General features: G+C 35.3%; 3 protein-coding genes across 3 annotated transcripts; all 3 read right to left on the reverse strand.

Moving 5' to 3' along the window:
* Window positions 1–156: 156 nt before the first annotated feature.
* On the reverse strand, window positions 157–5,225 carry LOC18036688 (alanine aminotransferase 2, mitochondrial). The gene is made up of 15 exons (XM_006426735.2): window positions 4,879–5,225; window positions 3,885–3,935; window positions 3,697–3,747; window positions 3,377–3,442; window positions 3,236–3,297; window positions 2,933–3,011; window positions 2,737–2,841; window positions 2,523–2,633; window positions 2,185–2,322; window positions 2,026–2,100; window positions 1,772–1,892; window positions 1,510–1,664; window positions 1,030–1,104; window positions 724–927; window positions 157–572 (listed from the first exon to the last, which is right to left on the reverse strand). The coding sequence occupies exons 1-15, from the start codon at window positions 5,068–5,070 to the stop codon at window positions 456–458; spliced, it is 1,602 nt and encodes a 533-aa protein (XP_006426798.1). The 5' UTR covers window positions 5,071–5,225; the 3' UTR covers window positions 157–455.
* A 741-nt stretch (window positions 5,226–5,966) lies between these two features.
* LOC18036946 (pectinesterase 3) lies at window positions 5,967–8,850 on the reverse strand. Its single transcript, XM_006426736.2, has 2 exons — window positions 7,646–8,850; window positions 5,967–6,886 (listed from the first exon to the last, which is right to left on the reverse strand). Exons 1-2 carry the CDS (start codon window positions 8,727–8,729, stop codon window positions 6,204–6,206), a joined length of 1,767 nt encoding a protein of 588 aa, XP_006426799.1. The 5' UTR covers window positions 8,730–8,850; the 3' UTR covers window positions 5,967–6,203.
* A 3,708-nt stretch (window positions 8,851–12,558) lies between these two features.
* LOC18036209 (pectinesterase 1) lies at window positions 12,559–15,998 on the reverse strand. The gene is made up of 2 exons (XM_006426737.2): window positions 14,870–15,998; window positions 12,559–13,417 (listed from the first exon to the last, which is right to left on the reverse strand). The coding sequence occupies exons 1-2, from the start codon at window positions 15,930–15,932 to the stop codon at window positions 12,726–12,728; spliced, it is 1,755 nt and encodes a 584-aa protein (XP_006426800.1). The 5' UTR covers window positions 15,933–15,998; the 3' UTR covers window positions 12,559–12,725.
* Between the last annotated feature and the right edge of the window lie 3,576 nt (window positions 15,999–19,574).

The following is a 19,574-nucleotide window of genomic DNA, read 5'->3' on the forward strand; positions in this document are numbered from 1 at the left end:
TAAACACATGATGATGCTACTTCGTGCTTATGATAACTTATTTACACGTTGCATATCATCTCCATTATGCATGTGTTCGAATTATTTGTGTTGTAATGCCTTCAAATTTACACTTTCTTTAGGGATTAAGGTAACTTCATAATTTACTAGTTCGGGTTTCCTTCTGCTAATGATTTTGATATAATCATGGCCACCTTCACCGGAAGCGTACATTGGTCAAACTGTAGCACCTTTTTTGAGAGCATGATACGAGCCCCACAAAATTCAGATGCCAAAAAACCTTGTAATATTTCATCGTAACAAAGACCTATGACCGTCAAAAAAACAAAAAAAAAAAAACAAAGAGGAAAAAAAGTACGCTTTGTCCATTCACTCTGTAAACGTTTGACAATTGAAATGAATGGCTACACATTATTTTTCTGAACTCAGTCTCGTATTATTATGCAGAAGATCTTTCAATTACGGAATTTGTCCATGAAACTTTTATGGAAGTCTGTCAGCCGGGTCACAATCGCTGGAATCTTGTCCTCTTGAGGCAATATGGTGCACCTAAAATGCCAAGTGCCGGGGACCTATAGAAAATACAAACGGTAAGGAAAGTTAGCACCACAAACTGATGGCAAATGAGGCAGGACACCATGTGCCAAGATGGAAGCAATAAGATTCCCCCCAAAAACAAAAAAATTCAAGTGACCGTATGAGATAGCAAAACCTATCGCTCACCTGCCCAAAACCAGAACCAGGAACAAGAACAATTCCAGTGGCATTGAGAAGGCGGCGACAATAAAATGCATCTGGAACAGTTTTTTCAGCTTCAGCAGCTTTAATTGCCTTTTCAGGCAGTTGAATACGAGGAAAGAGATACATTGCTCCTTCAGCCTTGTTACATGTTATTCCTTCCAAACTGTTAAATGCATCTTCCAATGTCTGCATCAATCATGATCACAAGTATATAAAAATTAAAAATGGGGAAAAAAAAGAATCTAATAAGATGAAAATCAATGCATAGAATAACGTAATTTAACTAGCCTTTGCACGCCTGGCTAAAGATGAGAGGATTCCATCCCTCTCAGCGCAATAGGACTCATAAGATTCATCTCCAACCTGCATATATTTTAAAAGTTAAACAAGCTGAAATGAATGTGGCATCCAAATATCGTTCTTCAACTAGATCATTAAGTACATGAAATGGCATAGATACTCAGTTTCCACAAGCCTATGCCCAGCCAATGTAACCATGAATTTTATATTTCATAGTCCTAAAAGGATCTCTAGAAAAGATGGAATTATATAATTTAACACAGAATCATGGCAAAAGTAACCTAACCCAAGCTTAAGTACAATGGTGTTAATGCTGCATTTCTAATATGAGATAATAAACTGGTCACCCATTATAAGTGACTTTTCCCCTTTTCATAGTCTCATTACTTTCCCTAGTTTGAAGCCAAGCATGCAATATTTCATGTTTTATTACAGATCCAACTGAATATTAAGTGTGGAAAAAGTAACCTTAGGTGGACTCATGACGAGGCTTGCCAGAATTTGGCCGGAGATATTAGAACAAAGATTCACAGATGCCACTTTGTATATTTGCTCCCTTACTTCAGGACTGAACCCAGTGACCTCCATGTAACCTCCTCTTTTTCCACACTCCCCATGGTAACCTGAAGACAACAAAAAGATTTACGCACCTGTTCCATCGAAAATTACATGCCCGCAAAAACCCCTCCTTCTCCTTCTACCATTTTGAAAAAAAAATGAAAATACCTACCTTTAGAAACTGACTGAAATGATACAAGGGATATATCCTTCTCACCATACCCCATGGATCGGGATACCTTCTTAAAGGAATGGAATTTTTTCTCTGGCACATAAACATTTTCCTGGTATACCTGCATAAAATGCGTCGAACAATATTAAAGGCCTCTCCATCAGCTGACAAACATAGCTGAGCACATCAACCATCCAAAATTCCAAAGAGAGGCAAACAAATGCTCTAAGTAAAAACTTTACAAATTCACCCACCTCATCTGCAAGAAGAACAAGACCCTCCTTTTTGCAGAAATCCACAATTGCACGCTGGTTTTCTTCAGCAAGAACCTGGAAGCCAAGGCTCAAGAAAATTGATTTAAGTACTTATTACCTAAGACTTTTAATTTTGCCAAAGAGCTAATTAACAATTACCTGTCCAGTTGGATTGCCTGGATTTATTACAACCAAGGCCCTAACGGTAATACCTTTGGCCTTGGCGGCCTCCAATTGCTTCTTAACCTCCGAAGTTTCCAATCCCCATCCTGTTGCTTCATCTAGGTAGTAAGGCACCTGCACGATCAGACAGGACTTTATATCTACTAAATATTAAAAAGTCACTGAGAAATTGTAGAACTCTATATCTACTAAATTCGGTTATAAAGAAGCTTCAAAGTGACCCACTTGTTGGCAACTAACAGTAAGAAGGAAGCTAACTAACTGAATTCCCTCTAGGACACAAAATAAGTACTTTATATACATAACAAACATACCAAGGTCCCACCATGGAGAGCAATTGAAGCAGAGTATAAAGGGTACTGAGGAATAGGACAGAGAATTCCATCGTTCTCTGATCTTATCAATAACTGCATCATCATGTGGACCTGTGGAGGAAAAAATCTATTACACGTGCCTTAATTTGCGATCATAGCATTTGGAAAGTATTGACATCTATATCGAACCAGAAGAAAGTTGAACTAAACTTACAGCAGGACTTGCACCATCTGTCAAGAAAATATCATTTGGATCAGCAGGAAAACCATCACGAGCCTCAATTCCAGCAGCGATTGTATCACGCAGTCCCTTGATACCCTGAAGTGGAAAGAACAAAACTACGAGTCCCATTCATATCATCACAAGAATTAGTTTACTTAAATTTCTCAGCCAAGGTCACAAATATAACCTGACTATGACTGTAAGCCCCAGTTGCTCGCCCAGGAATTTGATCCAGTATCTGCCAAGCTCGCTCTATAGAATCCGCACTGCAAAACATCAAAAGCAAGTTGCATAAGAAAGGAATAGATTTGAACCATCAGGCTCCTAGGTTTCTCATTTATAGTTTCATTGGCTTTCCGTTGAAAAAGAAAATGACATTTTTGGATGTTTTCTAAGATCTCTCGTTCACAAAGCTCAAATCTCTGTTGGGAACGAAAATGAGGTGTCAGCTCATAATTTAAGATCACAACTGGTCATTCATTTTTCTTACCTGAACAAACCTTGTGTTTCACTTCTGTCCAAAATGGATGGATGGTCACATAATGCAAGAACCTACAATTGAGATGAGCCCAATCAGAAATGCTCTGAAAAAATTGACTCCCGAGTACCAAAGAAATAGAAATAAACCAACCTCTCGGAAAAAGGTTATTGGCTGCTGACCAAGAGACTGAGGATTTCCAATGTTGCAGTACAGTATCTGAGAAGATGATTGACAATCAGTACCAAGCAACTTAACTAGCATTCATCAAATATATGCCCTCTTAAAGGGAAATTTTCATGAAAAATAATTGCAATAGACAGAATTTTGAATGTATTTCTATTAACTGTTCTACAACCCTTGTAGATAATGATCCTCTGACTGTCCCATAGATTATTAGTTTAATGGGGAAAAATTTATTCAGCGACAGAAGTGATATAAAATAAATTTTCCAGGAGAAAAAGAAGATGTACCTCATCAAAGGAATGAGAGCCAGGGTTAGTTTGTAACTCCTGTTGCAACCGCTGAGATAAGAAAAAGATTAAGCCACTCTCAATAAACCAATAGTTTACATACAGCAAATTCAAATTCTTGCAAAGAATTCATTATCCAAATCCTCCATGCAGACCGATATTCTTTGGTATGTAACTGGTGATATTACCTGGGCAATGGAGACAATCTCACCACGAACAGCATACTCGCATTTTAGAACCTGCAGGAAAGAGAAACTTCGTGAGGGATCAAAACAGGAACAGAAAAAACTTACAAGAACCACACAATCAAGAAAACTTAACAATGAGAATCAGAACAAAAGGGAGACGCACTGTCTTTCATTAGTACTCTATAATCACAATGACTCACTAAACAAAATTCAGTAGAACTTACGATAAAATAACTTAAAACAACTATCCTACAATTTCAGTCAAAACTTAGTTTATCGTTAAGTTCAAAAAATCTCTTAAAGTAACTCAGCAGTCTAATTCCACAGACAAATGAAGTCAGAAGAACTACCAGGTTTATGCATCCTGCAACAAAATGGTTAAACTGATAGCTGAAGACATATCAAATAGGGTCCATTTAAAGTCGCATGACAATAGAGATAAACAGAATCAAGCACATATACACAGCATACAAGCAGTAGAATTAAAGCATTGAGCTCAGGTTAACAAAGAATAAACAAACAAAGAAAAATACCCTACAATTTACAAACATGTATTACGGTTTAAACTAAAGCTATAAAAGGGAATCTAAAATAAAATAAAAAGATGCATCAGAAAGCAGAAGGTATAAAACCTGAGAAGGTAAAAGGTAATTAAACAAAAAATTCACATCGAAAAAGTAATTTTTGATGGTAAAACAGCAGATCGCCTATTCGAACAGTAAACTCTCGAGAGACATGAGACATACATACCCAAAATTATAAACACATAAAAAATGAATAAGATATGAAAATAAAAACATAAAGTAATAAAACAGTGAACCAAAACAGTTGCTGTAAGTTAAATCAAACAGAACAAAAAAATGCAAAAAAGAAAATAAACCCAGATGCAGAAACACCCCAAATTAACGAAAAATTAATTGAATGGACTTAAAAAAGAAAGAAACCCAGATGCAGAAACAGCTCAAATAAACGGCAGATGATCGAAAGTTGATACCTTGGGGTTAAGGGAATCGACCGTGATAGCAGGAGAAGAGGTGGGAGCCATTGAAGAAGAAGAAGGGGAATCAATCACAGAAGTGGATGACAAGAAACGAGACTGACAATGAGAAGAAGAAGAAGAGAGAAGATTTTGTTGATGTGAACGGTTAAGGAAATTTCTGCCTCTGCCAATAACGAATCTCCGCATCGTCACCTTTACACGAAATCTGTCCTTTTAAGAGAGATTTAAGACTTTAGACCGACACTTGGGTCTCCGCTTCGAAAATCGACCATTAGTTTAGTTTCGTTTTGGCTTCCTGTTTTGTCCAAGTCTTCCAAAATCAGCTCACTTGCCGCGCCCACCGTTTATGATTTGTTCTACTTAAATATGTTTCCATAATACAATTTTCCTAGAGTTAAAATGAGATCATGCCCCTTACATTTTTACTTTCTTTCCCTAATTTCTATTATTATTTCCACAATTACGTCGTTAGAGCTTATTTAATACTTAATTAACTTACCATGGTATTTTCAGTGCTCATATTAGATTTTTTTTTTAGGCCATATTAAACTTTAGAGCTTAAATAGTTCGACACCTTTACCGACCAACTTAAAACTTTAAACTAAAATTAATTTTTATATAATTATATATGTGATTAGGTTTTGATTAATGCTCTTTCCCTTTCGCTACCACCTAAATATTTTAGCATTAAAAACTCTCTATAAGAGGGTCAAAAAGGGGAACGGTGTTCTAGATGGTCTTGGATTACCTGCCCGACAAGTTCCACGGGAGACCAAATGTTATGTGTTTTCTCCCCATTCTTAAAATGTCTCTGACAGGCATATGTAGGGGTAATTCATTATTCATTTGAAATCTTAAGAAGTTGAGCATGACCCATATTTCTATTTCCTTCTTGACTGGTCAAAATTTTAGCTTAAGAATTAGTACTGCCCTATTGCTATCGAGTGAATTTGGTTAATGGCTTCATGCACATTGCACGGTAAAATTTCCATTCACCATCATGGATTTGAGATTTTTTTTTTTTAAAGTTCGTTTTCTTTTCTTTTTTTCTTTTTCTTTTTCCTTTTATTCCACTTTAAAGAAATCATACAATTTACAAGGACGTAACAATTCTATTCAATCCAATCACTATTTTGAAAAATGTTACAAAATTACTGTTAATTAAGGATTAATAGAACAAGCAGACATACTCATACATAAACCCACACAGTGTAACAAACTTTGCTAGAAACAAGTTTAGTGTGAAAAAAAGAAACCATTAAACCAGTATTTGATTCTTCGCACTTGATGTATCTACCATTACTGAACCCACTTTAAGATCACAGGGATTCTTGATATTGCACGTTAGCCTCCGCCAACCATTCACTGCCTTGTATAAAATTCCCCACCGTAAATTTCGCAGCCTCGTCTGTTGTGAGAGTGGGCCTATAACCAGCCCATTTAACCCGTCCCGAAGTTGGGGATCCCAGTCCAACGTTTTGGTACTCGGCATAGAATATGGATGTGGGTGGGTCTACGCCGCTGACCCATTCTTTCCAGCCTAATGCGTTCAAGAATGGCCCAATTGTGGATTGCATGATTACTGTGGTTGAAAATTCTTTCCAAGGCCTACCAAGATATGTTGCAGCTGTGAGTTTATCATCAAAACGAGAAAGTGTGCATTTTTGAATCGAAATGCCTGTGTTTTGATTAGGGTCCTTTTTGCCTTGAGCTGTGATGGTGTTGAATTGGTTTGGTAGAGGTTGCCTAGGCAGAATGTTGCAGTTTTGGAAAACAACTGCAGCATTGCCAAAAATGAAGTCGATAGTGCCCGTAATATCGCAGTCGCGGTAGAATTGACGATTTGAGTGGGCGTAGAGCGTGTCCTGATAGGCGTTAAACGAACACCGATAGAATACTGAACGGTCGGAGCCTGACCGAAAGGCCACCGCTTGGTGCTTCTCTGGCCCTGCCGTGTTGATGAATGTCATGTCCTTCGCAATGAACCCTCTACCAGCAACAGCTGATCATATGATTTTTATCAGTTAGTTACTCATTTAATATCTTTGATTTCACATCTAATTACATGGCATATTCTAATGTTTGACCCTTTCTCTAGAACCTACATAGAGACACAAAGTGGGGGATTCATGTTCTAATGTAACTCTTGCCGCCACAAAAAACCCTCAGCACACAAGATAGTAACATGTCATGTGCAATACTCTCTAACGTTATAAGATATGAAAATCCTGTACCTGCACTAAAATCTAGTGGCTGAGACAAGAAGGCAGCATTAAAGGCAAATTCATCAATAGATGTGCAACTACGCGAGGCCAAACTCTAATGGATTGAAATCATCGATCGATTGACTTGCTTTTTAGCCATTGCAGGCCATTCCTTTGATTGACTTCAATAAATACATGCTACAAACATGGGGACCACATGAGACAAGACAAGCACGTGGTGGGGTTACATAATCAAATCTTGTTTTAAATTATGTCCGAAGCAAAGTTTAAAGGGGACCAACCTACGGAATTATAGGTAGCTGCATCAAATCGAATTCACATGAGGGCTCATAAATTAATCATGATCCATGTGATTTTCTTAATCTAATGTTTAATTACTATAATTCACATAGCACTCACTTGGACGTCTGTAACAATGTGATATATGACCGATTGACACCTATATGCATGTTCATTTATTCTACTTATCAAATTCATATGACCACTAATTAAAAATCTACCGAAAGTAATTTTGTAAATAGAGGGAGGAAACTTACCAACGGTGGCGGTAGCGAAAGTGGGAGTGCCGTCAACAAAGTTCAAGCTGCCGGAAACTATAGTCATAGTCTTACCGTCACCGTACATCATCACATTCCACCTGCTCTTATCCAAAATCACATTCTCTCTGTAAGTTCCCTTCTTCACATATATCACAAATCTTGTAGGGCTTTTCTTTCGCACCGCAGCCACGGCAGCCTTAATGGTATCGTAATCCCCACTGCCGTCCTGCGCTACCGTGGCATCTGGCTTCGGGTTAGCCTCCTGGAGAAGCCTGCGGTCACCGGCTCCGACCCAATTCGGAAATCCCGAATCCGAATGATCAGATAATAACCTCCTGTGAACAGGAATATCAACCTTTCCCAATAGCCCCAGTACTTTTGAACCGATTGCAAGACTGTTACTAGCAAACTCGGAAGAGTTTTGCATGGCGGATCGTATATCTTTGAGAATATTTGAGTTCTGGTAATGCGATACGTTTAGCTCTTGCAAGGCGTCCAAGCACGTGTCCTGGTCGGTGATCGATGTGCTCAGCCATGTCTTCAAATCTTGAATCTTTTTTGATGATAAAAGCTTCTCTCCGCTACCAACTTGCATTGAGGATAAAGATTCGTTGACATGATCCAACGCGTCATCAAAGAGCGTCTCACAAACCTTAAGAGCTTCAATCACTTGAGGATCCTTCGTTTGCTGCTTCAGCTTCGAGGGATAGTTTTGTAATTTCCCAAGCTCATTCATGGCGACTTGTAAAGAGAGCTTGAAGAGGATTTCTGGGTCCTTGGTTACGTTTGATGCGTCGATGGAGGAAATGCTGGAGAAGCAAGAATCTGGGTACCGAGTCACGCTGCATACGGCTTTGAGTGAAGCCGCTGGGGTCAGCTGAGTTGCAGGCATATTATCGGAAGATGAATCGTTTTTGTTCTTGTGCACGACGACTCCAATGACTGCACCAATGATCACGGCCACAAGGACTATGGATGAGATGATTAAGATGATCACACGCTTACGTGTCTTTCGCCGGAATGCTTGTTGCTCGAGCTCATCGACTTTGCCATATCCCTTAAAGGATCTGATCGTTTCCATATTTGATATGGTTTATCACTTTATTGTACGTTTCTGTGTTTTATGGAAAAGAGATTGTCCGTGGGATGTCTTTTTTATATGTGTGGAAGGCAAAGATAGAATCTCTTTCTTCGATGCTTCTTCGTTAATCTTTCATTAAACGTTTAACCAGGATGTAACATCATTTTATATTCTATTCACGATTAAACAATAAAGGAATAACATCTAGATCTCTAACTTTTAGGAAAAATATACTCGAGGATATAGTTGGTAATTTTCTCTTTTTTACATACGAGTCTTTGCCATTACGTTTATTAGAATCCATTTCTACGGAGGATTTAACTCTTAAAACCTTGAAATTAGCTAACCTAAAAGATTTGTTATTTAAATATTTTGTTTTTGGGATGTAATTCTTAGATCATAGATACTATCAAACAAATTATAGTAAAATATCTATTGAGTGCCGTACAAATGAGAAAGAGAGATTTTCTCAGATTTCGTATAGTAGAAGACGAGATAACAAATTAATAATGATCAGACAAAGAAGGTATGTATATACTCCATGTGCCAATTTTTGCACTAGGTCGCAAGGCGTGCCCTAGCCTCGTTTTGACAATTCATACATCTCAACGTTGACCAAATAATGACTTCATATAGTGCCGTACAAATGAGAAAGAGAGATTTTCTCAGATTTCGTACAGTAGAAGACGAGATAACAAATTAATAATGATCAGACAAAGAAGGTATGTATATACTCCATGTGCCAATTTTTGCACTAGGTAGCAAGGTGTGCCCTAGCCTCGTTTTGACAATTCATACATCTCAACGTTGACCAAATAATGACTTCATATAGTGAGAATGAAGATTACCCAAATATTTCTAGCGAATAAAAACTCTTCTCTCTCTCTCTCTCTCTCTCTCTCTCTAAGGCTACTTCATTTCAATAAAAGATGTGACAAATGCGAGTGATAGAATTGCCTACTGATCCATCCCATTGAAGCAGTTATTAGAATTTTTACTTTATTTTTTAAATTAAGTTTTTAGGTTGAACTTATTTAAAAATTATTAACAGATTATACCTTTGTTCGTAATTTTATTGAAATGAAAGGGGCTCACTGCTATTACCACATTATACGACCGGTTTAACATTTTATGGCTTCTTGCCCTTTCCTTCTTTTCTTTTTGTTTGGAAAGCACAGTGTCTATTTCGTTTAACAATAAACGACATAATTAATTATTGGCACTCATCGAAGGTAAACAAATAAATCAACGTATACTAAACAACGGCATGCATGCCATGTCATATCATAATTTCTTCTAGTTAAAAATTTAACTACTAGCTATAAAAATTCAATATATCCAACGCGGCAAATTCTACACACGGTGTCAACTTAATTAATAATTAGTATTGCTTTAGTCATAAGCCATTTGGCTCCATGATATGATAGCGAGTTTCTAGCTGTAATTACCAGGTATGGCTCTGGGCCTCGGGCCCGTCTAACAAATATAATTTTACTTACTCGGTAGGGAAAATGGACCACATATTATGGCTTAGTGGAGATTACGTATGTCGTGATTTTTTTTCCAGCTGTGGCCTACACACGTGGTTTTAAGAAATTCTTGCTACAAAATTCTATGTGCAGCTTTTGTGCAATTCGGCACTGCAAACTTTATATGCACAAAATTGAAATGCTATATGAAAAGTGCCCAAAGACCACCATATATGTCCAAAATTAATCTCCTTCAATCTTGTGATTGAAGCCGCTTGTGCCTTGTTCTTTCGGTTTGGAACAAGTAAAATGTAGACATGTGTATTTTTGTAGCTAGGAATTAAAGAGTCGTTTTCGCTATTAATTGTATAATCCCACTTTGCGCGTGGATATAACATTTACTTATCTTGTGAGAATTGGTCTTTTTAAGGGGAATATAGATGGGGGTCCACTAAAACAATCGATAACAAGAACTTTTCTAACGCTTGTAGCACAATCCTGGACTGGTCGTTATTGGGTGAGCTCGAGCCCTACGGAGTTTCTATATGATCTCTGTTCTACGCGCGTACACGGGTGGACTTATTTATCTAAAAGACAATGAGAATTGATGTATCTTTGAAGAGTAATGATATATTTACAAACTCTTATATAAATTTATTTTGTACAAACTGATGTAACGTTAATTCATTAGTTGAATTAAATATCTCTTGGTCCATATTATTTATTTATATTATTTTATATTTTCATTCAACTAATAAAATTAATGTCACATCAGTCTGTACAAGATAATTTTGTACAAGAGTTTGTGGCTGTATCATCACTCATCTTTGAATGTGGCCACTAGAGCTATTCCTTCCGATTGACGTAGATTTTTTTGAGGTAATGTTTGGTATAACTTTTCAAATAAAATTTATTTCAATAAAATTTTTGTGAATAGAACTTTTACGAATAAGATTTTTACCCTAAAAAATTTTAATTATTTAGTTATCAATAAAAATTTTTATGAAAAATTAAAAAATTATGTTATTAGAAAAGTTTTCTAAGTTTTCTAAGTTATATTATGAAAATAATAAAATAAGATTGTCAAATAAGTAAAAAATATTTTAGAAAACTTAGACATTTTAACATTTAAAAAAACTTTTTAGCCTCTACTTTCAAAGTTCTAAAAGCTGACATTTTTCTAATAGAGGCAAAATAGTTTATTTAGTTTTTAAAAACTCTACTAAAAAAATAACTAAAAAAAAATTGTAAGAGCTTATGAGATTAAACAAACACTTATGACCACTAAATGGGCCTACCAAACAAGCACTTAATCACAATTGACCTCTAGTTTATATTATAATAGATGAATTTGGACTCTCAATAAATCTTATTTTGTAAAAACATTAGAATGTACTAACTTAGAGAGCGTTTGGTGCAGCTGCTCCCCATGCTTTAATTTAGGAGAATATCCCCTGGAACAAAGCATGGGAGCAGCTGCCCCAAACGGACCCTTAGAAAAATATCATATATATACTCCACATTTAAGAGTAGATTCTACATCTTCTGAAAGGCTGAAAACTGGATATCTAAATTTAAGCCATTACATAACTGATTTAACAGATTCTAGTACATTTCTAATGCTAAAATTAGCAGATGTATAATCTACCATTCAAGAGAAGAATTATAATATACACTCCATGATTTGTTAAAAAGCAAAAATCTTATGAGCATAATTCATACACAAAACCTAATGCGAGAATTAAGTACCGTTCTGCCTTAAATATCTACTATTGCTGATATGTCGAAGCTGGACTTCATGAATAGACAGTTATGAGTTAATATTAGATTTGATGAAGCGTGGAGGGCAGGCAAATCCACAAATTTGCCTTAGTCAAAAGTTCGTGCTAATGAGTGTTAATATTTATTTGTGTTGACATTATCATGGGGACATACCCTCCAACTTTTCCAAATCACGAAACGATTCTTTGTGAACAGCAGATCATGAATTTGAATTCGATTTGTCGTTTTCCAATTGGACTCGTTCACGTACGCAATAAACGTGCACCAGACAACGTGATGATGTGAAAGCTCAACACAAAGAGCCGTTGATCCCACCGACACCTTATATTCTTTATATTTCATAATTCCTTTTAAAAAAAAAAAAAAACCAAAAAACAACTAATCCTTCCATTTATTTCGAAACCGTGATCTTTCAATTAGAAAAGACCATCCTTTTAATCACGGGCCCCATCGCAATCTCCTGTTATCTATAATTCGATCTCTGGTATATAGACATGATGTTTTGTCAAGAACGCGACGAATGATTTTATTGTGTGACCAAGATTGATGTTGAAGATGATTTAATTTCAAGAAGCCGGAAATTATTATTCTTCTCATGCTATTTTATTTCTTGTAAATCACACAATAGTATTTGTGAGATCGAAGCCACGAATAAGACACGCTCAATCAAATATTACAAATTGAAAGACCCGAGATCGATGGATCCACTAATACAAAACATATTAATTAAAACTCCTAGTGAATATTACAAACCAAGGGAGAATGGGAAACCAGTGGAGCCCAGCCAGCTACTACCAGCAATGAAGCTTCCAGGAGTAAAAGCTTGAGCCTCGGTAGCACTTGTAATAACCCTAAATCCCTTCCATTTCACTCTCCCTGAAGTTCCGGCACCGGCTCCGCTGTTCTGATGCTCTCCGTAAAACAATGTGTTCAACGCGAAGTTACCATCCCACTCGTGCCACCCGGCAGGGTGGATCAAGTCAGTAATCGACGACTGCATGATCACCGTCCTCGAGTACTCCTTCCAGGGCCTGCCGAGGTACGTCGGGAAACTACCCTGAACCGGTTTTAAATCGGAGGTGGCACCAATCCTAGATTTTTGAATGACAATGCCGGTGTTTTGGTTAGGGTCAGTCCTGCCTTGGGCTGTGACCATATTTTTTTGGCCGGAATTGGGCTTTCGTGCATGGATGTCACAATTTTGTAACACGGCTGCAGCATTACCAAAAATGAAATCAACCGTGCCAGCAATTAAGCAGTTCACAAAGAACTGGCGGTTCGAGTGGACGTAGAGTGTGTCTTGGTAAGCTAACATATCGCAATTGTAAAATGCTGAAAGGTCAGCTCCCACTCGCAGTGCCACTGCCTGGTGCTTTGAGGGGCCTGCTGTGTTTTGGAATGTAATGTCTCGGGCCAAGAATCCTTCACCAACAACAGCTGCATGACATATGACGTACGCATGTTGAGAAAGAAAAATAAACGTTAGTATGATGACATGAGATGCACGTAAAATCGTTTAATGAGACAAAAAAAAAATGCATGTGAACAAAGAGACAAATTTAATTAATTAGTGAATTGACAGTGTGATTAAACGATTGAATTGAAGGAAAGAGACATGGGAAGCTTCAAGGAAGCATCAGTGGCTAGACAGTGGCATCTAAAAGGGTTACGTAAAAAAGTATCAAAAGTCAGAATCAAACTATACATGTTCCAAAATAATAAGTGTGTCTATAGACTATATATGATGAATAAAGCAATCTATGCTCAGCTGTAAACCACACTCTTCAGTCTTTACTCATCATCAACTTGTCCACACGGGGGAAAAGCAAACCTGTGGTCAGTTGAAATTTATATACACATGCATATATAAATTATAGCAGACACTGGTATTAATAAAGTGCTTTCTGGGTCACCAATTATTCATTTTCTAAAAGGACAGACTGCAGAAAATTCAAAAAGATTGGCATTTCGGATGTGCTAGTTTTTCATTTCATTCCAAAATTCAAATAATTGAGACTTTGTCCAGATGGCAAGACCTTATGTCACCCATGTGCTAGCTTCAAAAATAAATAAATGATGGGACAAAGAATCAGCCATTCTTTGCTGATTCATCGCCTCTGATTTGTGTGTGGACAAAGAGACCCAGATTTGATGAGTATAATCTGGGACCAACAACGGTATGACAAACAAGTTAATGGACAAATGTCACCACAGTTTTAAAACTAGAAGACTTTTGTTCCAAGGGGCAATTGATTTAGTATAGAGCTGAAATATATCAAGGTTAAAAAAAAAAAGAAATTAATCTTTGAAAACTTGAGCATAGAAGGTCTAGAACGCAAACTTCAAACATCCATTTGGTCCGGTTTACACTTCCTACCTAGCTGTACTATGCTTGATCTTTTATGAAATATGAAGGAAAAAAAAAATTCCTCATGCCGTCGATGTTTACCTAAAATTTACATACATACATACATACATACATATATATACATACATACATATATATATATATATAGTGCGGAAAAGTTTTAAAATCAGATAAGTTTTAAAAACCTTCAGTTTTAAATTTTTAAAATTATGCAATTTTAAAGATTTTTTGTATTTTTCTGCACTTTCAAATTTTTGACCGGAACATTTCTATATATATATAAGTTCAGTGAATATTGACGCAGCACCAACTTCATCAATGGAGTAATTAATATGGTTGTTTTCTCAACTAATTCATCGTGACTACAGAAGAAAATGTAGACGTGTTGATACTAACGTAATATCAGTTACAATCTTATATCATCAGGATTCCGGGCCAGTTTGTAACCGTTGTTTTTCAGATTAATTTTCTCATAAAAAAATAGTAATGCAATTAATACAGTTAATGAAAAGTAGACTTACCAACTGTAGCAGACTTGAAAGTTGTGCTTCCATCAACCACATTTCTACTTCCTGTGATGATAGTTCTAGTCCTTCCGTCACCGATGAACATTATATTTTTATGCTTCTTTGTCACCTCAACATTTTCCCGATAAACACCAGCTTTAATCCTAATAATATACCGCTTAGTGCCTCCCTGAGGAGCCGCCGCCACCGCTGCCGCCACCGTCTTAAAGTTTCCGCTGCCATCTGCCGCCACCACCGCGTTCGGTGTCACCGACGAGGACTGCAACAGCCTCCTGTCGCCGGGGGACAGCCACGCCGGCCACCCATCAACCGTACTGGTCTCCTCTGTCAGCTTCCTGTTGTTTGAAGTCCTCATGATCATCATGTCAGTGTCCGTCATGTTCTTGATCATAGCAAGCGCATTGCTACACATCTTCTCAACATGAACCTGGCCGTCTGACAACGCATCCCGCACGTGCTTATTAGCATCATCATGCGAGAACCCATCAAGACACGTCCCCTGATTGGTCATCGCGGCACTCATTAAGGTTTTGAGATCATCCGCATGCTGTGATAAAGATTTCTTGTTCGGGTACTCCTCAAGATCCTCGACGGCTTTGTGTAACTCATCAAGAGTCTCATCGATCGTCTCAAGACAGTCATGGAGAGCAACCTTTTCCCGTTTGGTGAGATTCGTTCTCTTCAAGAGCTTCTGAATCCCGAAGTAGTTGTGTTCCACGGCTGTTGTTGTGATATTTAAGGACATCTCAATAACGTCCTTTTGGCTTGTCACCTTTTTGGAGGCCTCTGGAACGGCAGCAATAGCCGAAAAGCATAAGTCCGGGTACCTTGTGCTGCTGCATGATGATTTGAGGATAGCATGATGAGGCTCGTTGCCGTTGTCGCCGGAGTTTTTTCTTGAGTTCACTCCGGCGACAATGCCGATTACGGCAGCAACAACGAGTAGCGTTGCAAAAAGAGCTAAGAATAGTTTCTTTTTTTTCTTGGGAATATTGGAAATGTTTTGGTTGCTAGAAGATTCAGAAAGTTTTGTGAAGAATTCTTTTATGTGGGTCATTTTTTTTCTCGATAAGAGAGAACAAAAGATAAGGCTATGGATTGGACAGTGAATGAACGAACGAGTGAAGGAAGAGGTTGTTTATATAGAGAGTGAATGGAGAGTTGGCTTGAATAATTAATTATTGATTACATCTAGGAGGATTAATTTTCCACACAATAGCCCACGTGAATATTGGTTTCGCTTAAAGTTTTTTATTTTCAATTTTTAAAATTTATTTTACGTAATTAACGTAATTTATTGCGAATTTGCTATTCTAGGTATTTGTCTATTTGTTCTTTAGAGACCCGTCGTAGCATTAAATAGACGTCTACTTTAACTACTTTATCTCGTAAATTTGTTCCTTCATTATGCAAACATCAAGGAGCACGTCACAACTTGCAATTGGGAAAACAATAAAAGGGTCGGAATCTTTTGTCGTTTTAATTAATTAATTAGAGAATGAAAGCGGGATTTAAATTAATAATGTTACATATTTACTGATTTTGGAAACTTAATTGAAATACTTATTGATGTGCCACCAATTATTTAATGTCATGTATTATAATATTAATTAATTATTAAATTATTATTTTTTACAATCCACTAATATTACATTATTAAATATTGTAATTGAATATCAAAAATAGTAAGGATGCCATCACTCTTTACTTTTATGCATGTGAATGTAACAGCCACGTGAACGTTGGTTACTCTTGTTTTATTGTCAAATTTTCTTTCTTTGTTTTTTCTCAAATTTATTTTGTATAACACAAGTTATTGCAATTGGGTATTTGTTTATTTGTTCTGTAGAGACTCGCTGTAACCTTAGATAATCATCTACTCTTAACATAAAGTGCAGCCCTCTTTACCAGTGAATGGATCCTAATGGAACCCATAACTCAGTCGTGTAAGAAACTGTAAATTACGTTAACGTAAGGCAGCCAAAACCTTACTACATTTGTTTGGCAAATTTGAAGGCGCATGTTGCAACTTGCAATTGTGGACACATTAAAAGAGGAGAATTTTTGTCGTTTTACCTTTAAAATTATCACGAATTCTTTCGTTACAATCATTTTTTATTAATTGTTTTGTTCCCCATGCATGCTATTAGCCTATTATCAGTAAGCACGTTTAACTCCTGTGTGTGTGTGTGTAGTGTAATTAAAGTTATCATTCGATATAGCTAGCTAGCCATATGCAGGATGCATCCTCTGACAATTACATGCTGCCACTTGCCTTTGGCATGCCATTACAACAATCAAGGACCCTATATATAATTGTATATATATACATAACTTTAGCATCTTCAATCATTTCTTTTTGAAGGCTTCCAAGTTCGTCTGGGCAAACTACATCAACACACTGCATGCAGACTCCCCTTTCAAGTAGTTGTCTCACACAACTCGCCATCTTTTGACTATTCAGCACTTTGCCTACTTGATATTTTATTCATTGATGTCATCCACATTATCAATTGCGAAATTAAATATGAATGATAATACCTTTTCATTCTTGCATTGTGAATGATGGCGACAACATTATCCATTAATGGTATCGTAATGTGCTCTTCATTTATGTGTGTGCATACATAAACAAATCAAGGGCATGCCATAACAAAATAACTCATGGGTCGAACCTTGGAATTGACATGACTATATATTTTCAAACAATCCATCTCAATCATGAACTTCGTTGAATAAACCAAAACATTAGATTGTTGCAATTTTCTTGAAATTATTGGCGGATATCTAGAAAGAATTGAAATGATATTGTGTAACAAACATTCAATTAATATTGATTTTGATTGGAACAAATTGTTGTGTGGACTATATATATACTGGTAAATCAATAACGAAATTAAATATGAATGATAATGCCTTATCATTCTTGCATTGTGAATGATGGCGACAACATTATGGATCTGTAAAGACAAATCTAGCTTTATCACTCATAGTACTATATTAGATTTGCATCGAATAGCTTAATTAAACTTATAGGGTGAGCTATTTATCTTACAGATTTCTACTGGATTTAACATAATAATATCATTTAGGCATGTGCTTTTTTCAATACTTGAACGATTGAGGAAAGTTTGCATCTCTTTTGTAAAGCAAATTAATCAGCAAGTGGGATTCCCATTACATAAATAAATTAACCATGTACTAATTAAAGTAAGGTTTTGTTGATTACTTTATCTAAAACTTTTTCTTTATCAAGCATTGGATTCCTCTCCCTCTCTCTCTCTCTCTCTCTCTCTCTCTCTCTCTCTCTCTCTCTCTCTCTCTCTATATATATATATATATATATATATATATATATATATATATATATGGGTTCGCCTAAGTTACATTCAGTGTAACTTACGGCCAGCATGTAAAAATTCATCTAGTCCCTCATACTCTATGTTATTTATACTTTATTCATAAGTATTATAAAACTTTTGGATTGTAAAATTTCATTTAGCCCCTTATGTTCAATTTTATTTTATTGAAATCCTAGAGTTTGAATTCGCCCCCTATAATTTTAAATTTCCAAAATAACCTCCATTTAATTAAAAAACATAATTATTATCAAATGAATTCTAATTATAACTATTATTCTATTATAATCATAAATATAATTATATTCTTTAAATAGATTATTATTTTTATTATTAATAACAAGAATAAAAAGTGTTATAATTAATTAATCTATTAACAATAATTAATAATAAATTTTTGTTAAATTGTTAATAATAATAATAATTAACGATAATTATTATTAATAATTAATTTTGACTAATAATAACAATAAGAATAATTAAAAATAAAATAATAATTATGATAAAAATTAATGAATGATTTTATAGCAATTGGTTATAATTTAACTCATTCGGATTTAGATTCTAAGACAAAGCAAATATATAAATGGTAATAAAGCTCATTTTAATTACGATTCCCGCAGTTCAAGCAAATAAATTATTCAATTAGATCGCTCTATATTATTTACAATTTATTCATAAGTATTATGAATTTTATAGTGCATTCACTAAATAGGAATCAAATTTAGCTGGAAACATAATGAATTAAAATCAGAATAGCTAGAATTAAAATAAGGAATTAGAATCATAATAATTTATTTACTTGAACTGTAGAAATCGTAATTAGAATAAGTTGTATTACCATTTATTTGTTTATTTTATCTTAGAATGAAAATCATAATGAGTTAAATTGTAACATTGCTATAAAATTATTAATTAATTTTTATCACAATTATTATTTTATATTTTAATTATTGTTATTGTTATTATTATTCAAAAATTAATTATTAATAATAATTATCGTTAATTATTATTATTATTAACAATTTAACGAAAAATTATTATTAATTATTGTTAATAGATTAATTAATTATAAAAATTTTTATTCTTGTTATTAATAATAAAAATAATAATCTATTTAAAGAATATAATTATATTTATGATTATAATAAAATAATAGTTATTAATTAAATGGAGGTCATTTTGGAAATTTAAAATTATAGGGGGCGAATTCATACTTTAGGGTTTCAATAATATAAAATTGAGTGTATGAGATTAAACGAAATTTTATAATTAAGAAAGTTTTATAATACTTACGAATGAATTATAAATAACATAGAGTATAGGGGGCTCAATGACAT

Source organism: Citrus clementina, unplaced genomic scaffold (assembly GCF_000493195.1).
Source record: "Citrus clementina cultivar Clemenules unplaced genomic scaffold, Citrus_clementina_v1.0 scaffold_7, whole genome shotgun sequence".
Taxonomy (NCBI): Eukaryota; Viridiplantae; Streptophyta; class Magnoliopsida; order Sapindales; family Rutaceae; genus Citrus; species Citrus x clementina.

Bases quoted from the DNA above. Each gene is read 5' to 3' on its own strand.
- LOC18036688 (XM_006426735.2), bottom strand. From the start codon at position 5,070: ATGCGGAGATTCGTTATTGGCAGAGGCAGAAATTTCCTTAACCGTTCA. The intron at 2,634-2,736 runs GTAAGTTTAGTT...TTTCCTCCACAG, and splicing joins CAGATGGTGCAAGTCCTGCT to GTCCACATGATGATGCAGTT. The intron at 928-1,029 runs GCTAGTTAAATT...TGATTGATGCAG, and splicing joins CTTTAGCCAGGCGTGCAAAG to ACATTGGAAGATGCATTTAA.
- LOC18036946 (XM_006426736.2), bottom strand. From the start codon at position 8,729: ATGGAAACGATCAGATCCTTTAAGGGATATGGCAAAGTCGATGAGCTC. The intron at 6,887-7,645 runs GTAAGTTTCCTC...TCATATGATCAG, and splicing joins TTTCGCTACCGCCACCGTTG to CTGTTGCTGGTAGAGGGTTC.
- LOC18036209 (XM_006426737.2), bottom strand. From the start codon at position 15,932: ATGACCCACATAAAAGAATTCTTCACAAAACTTTCTGAATCTTCTAGC. The intron at 13,418-14,869 runs GTAAGTCTACTT...TATGTCATGCAG, and splicing joins TTTCAAGTCTGCTACAGTTG to CTGTTGTTGGTGAAGGATTC.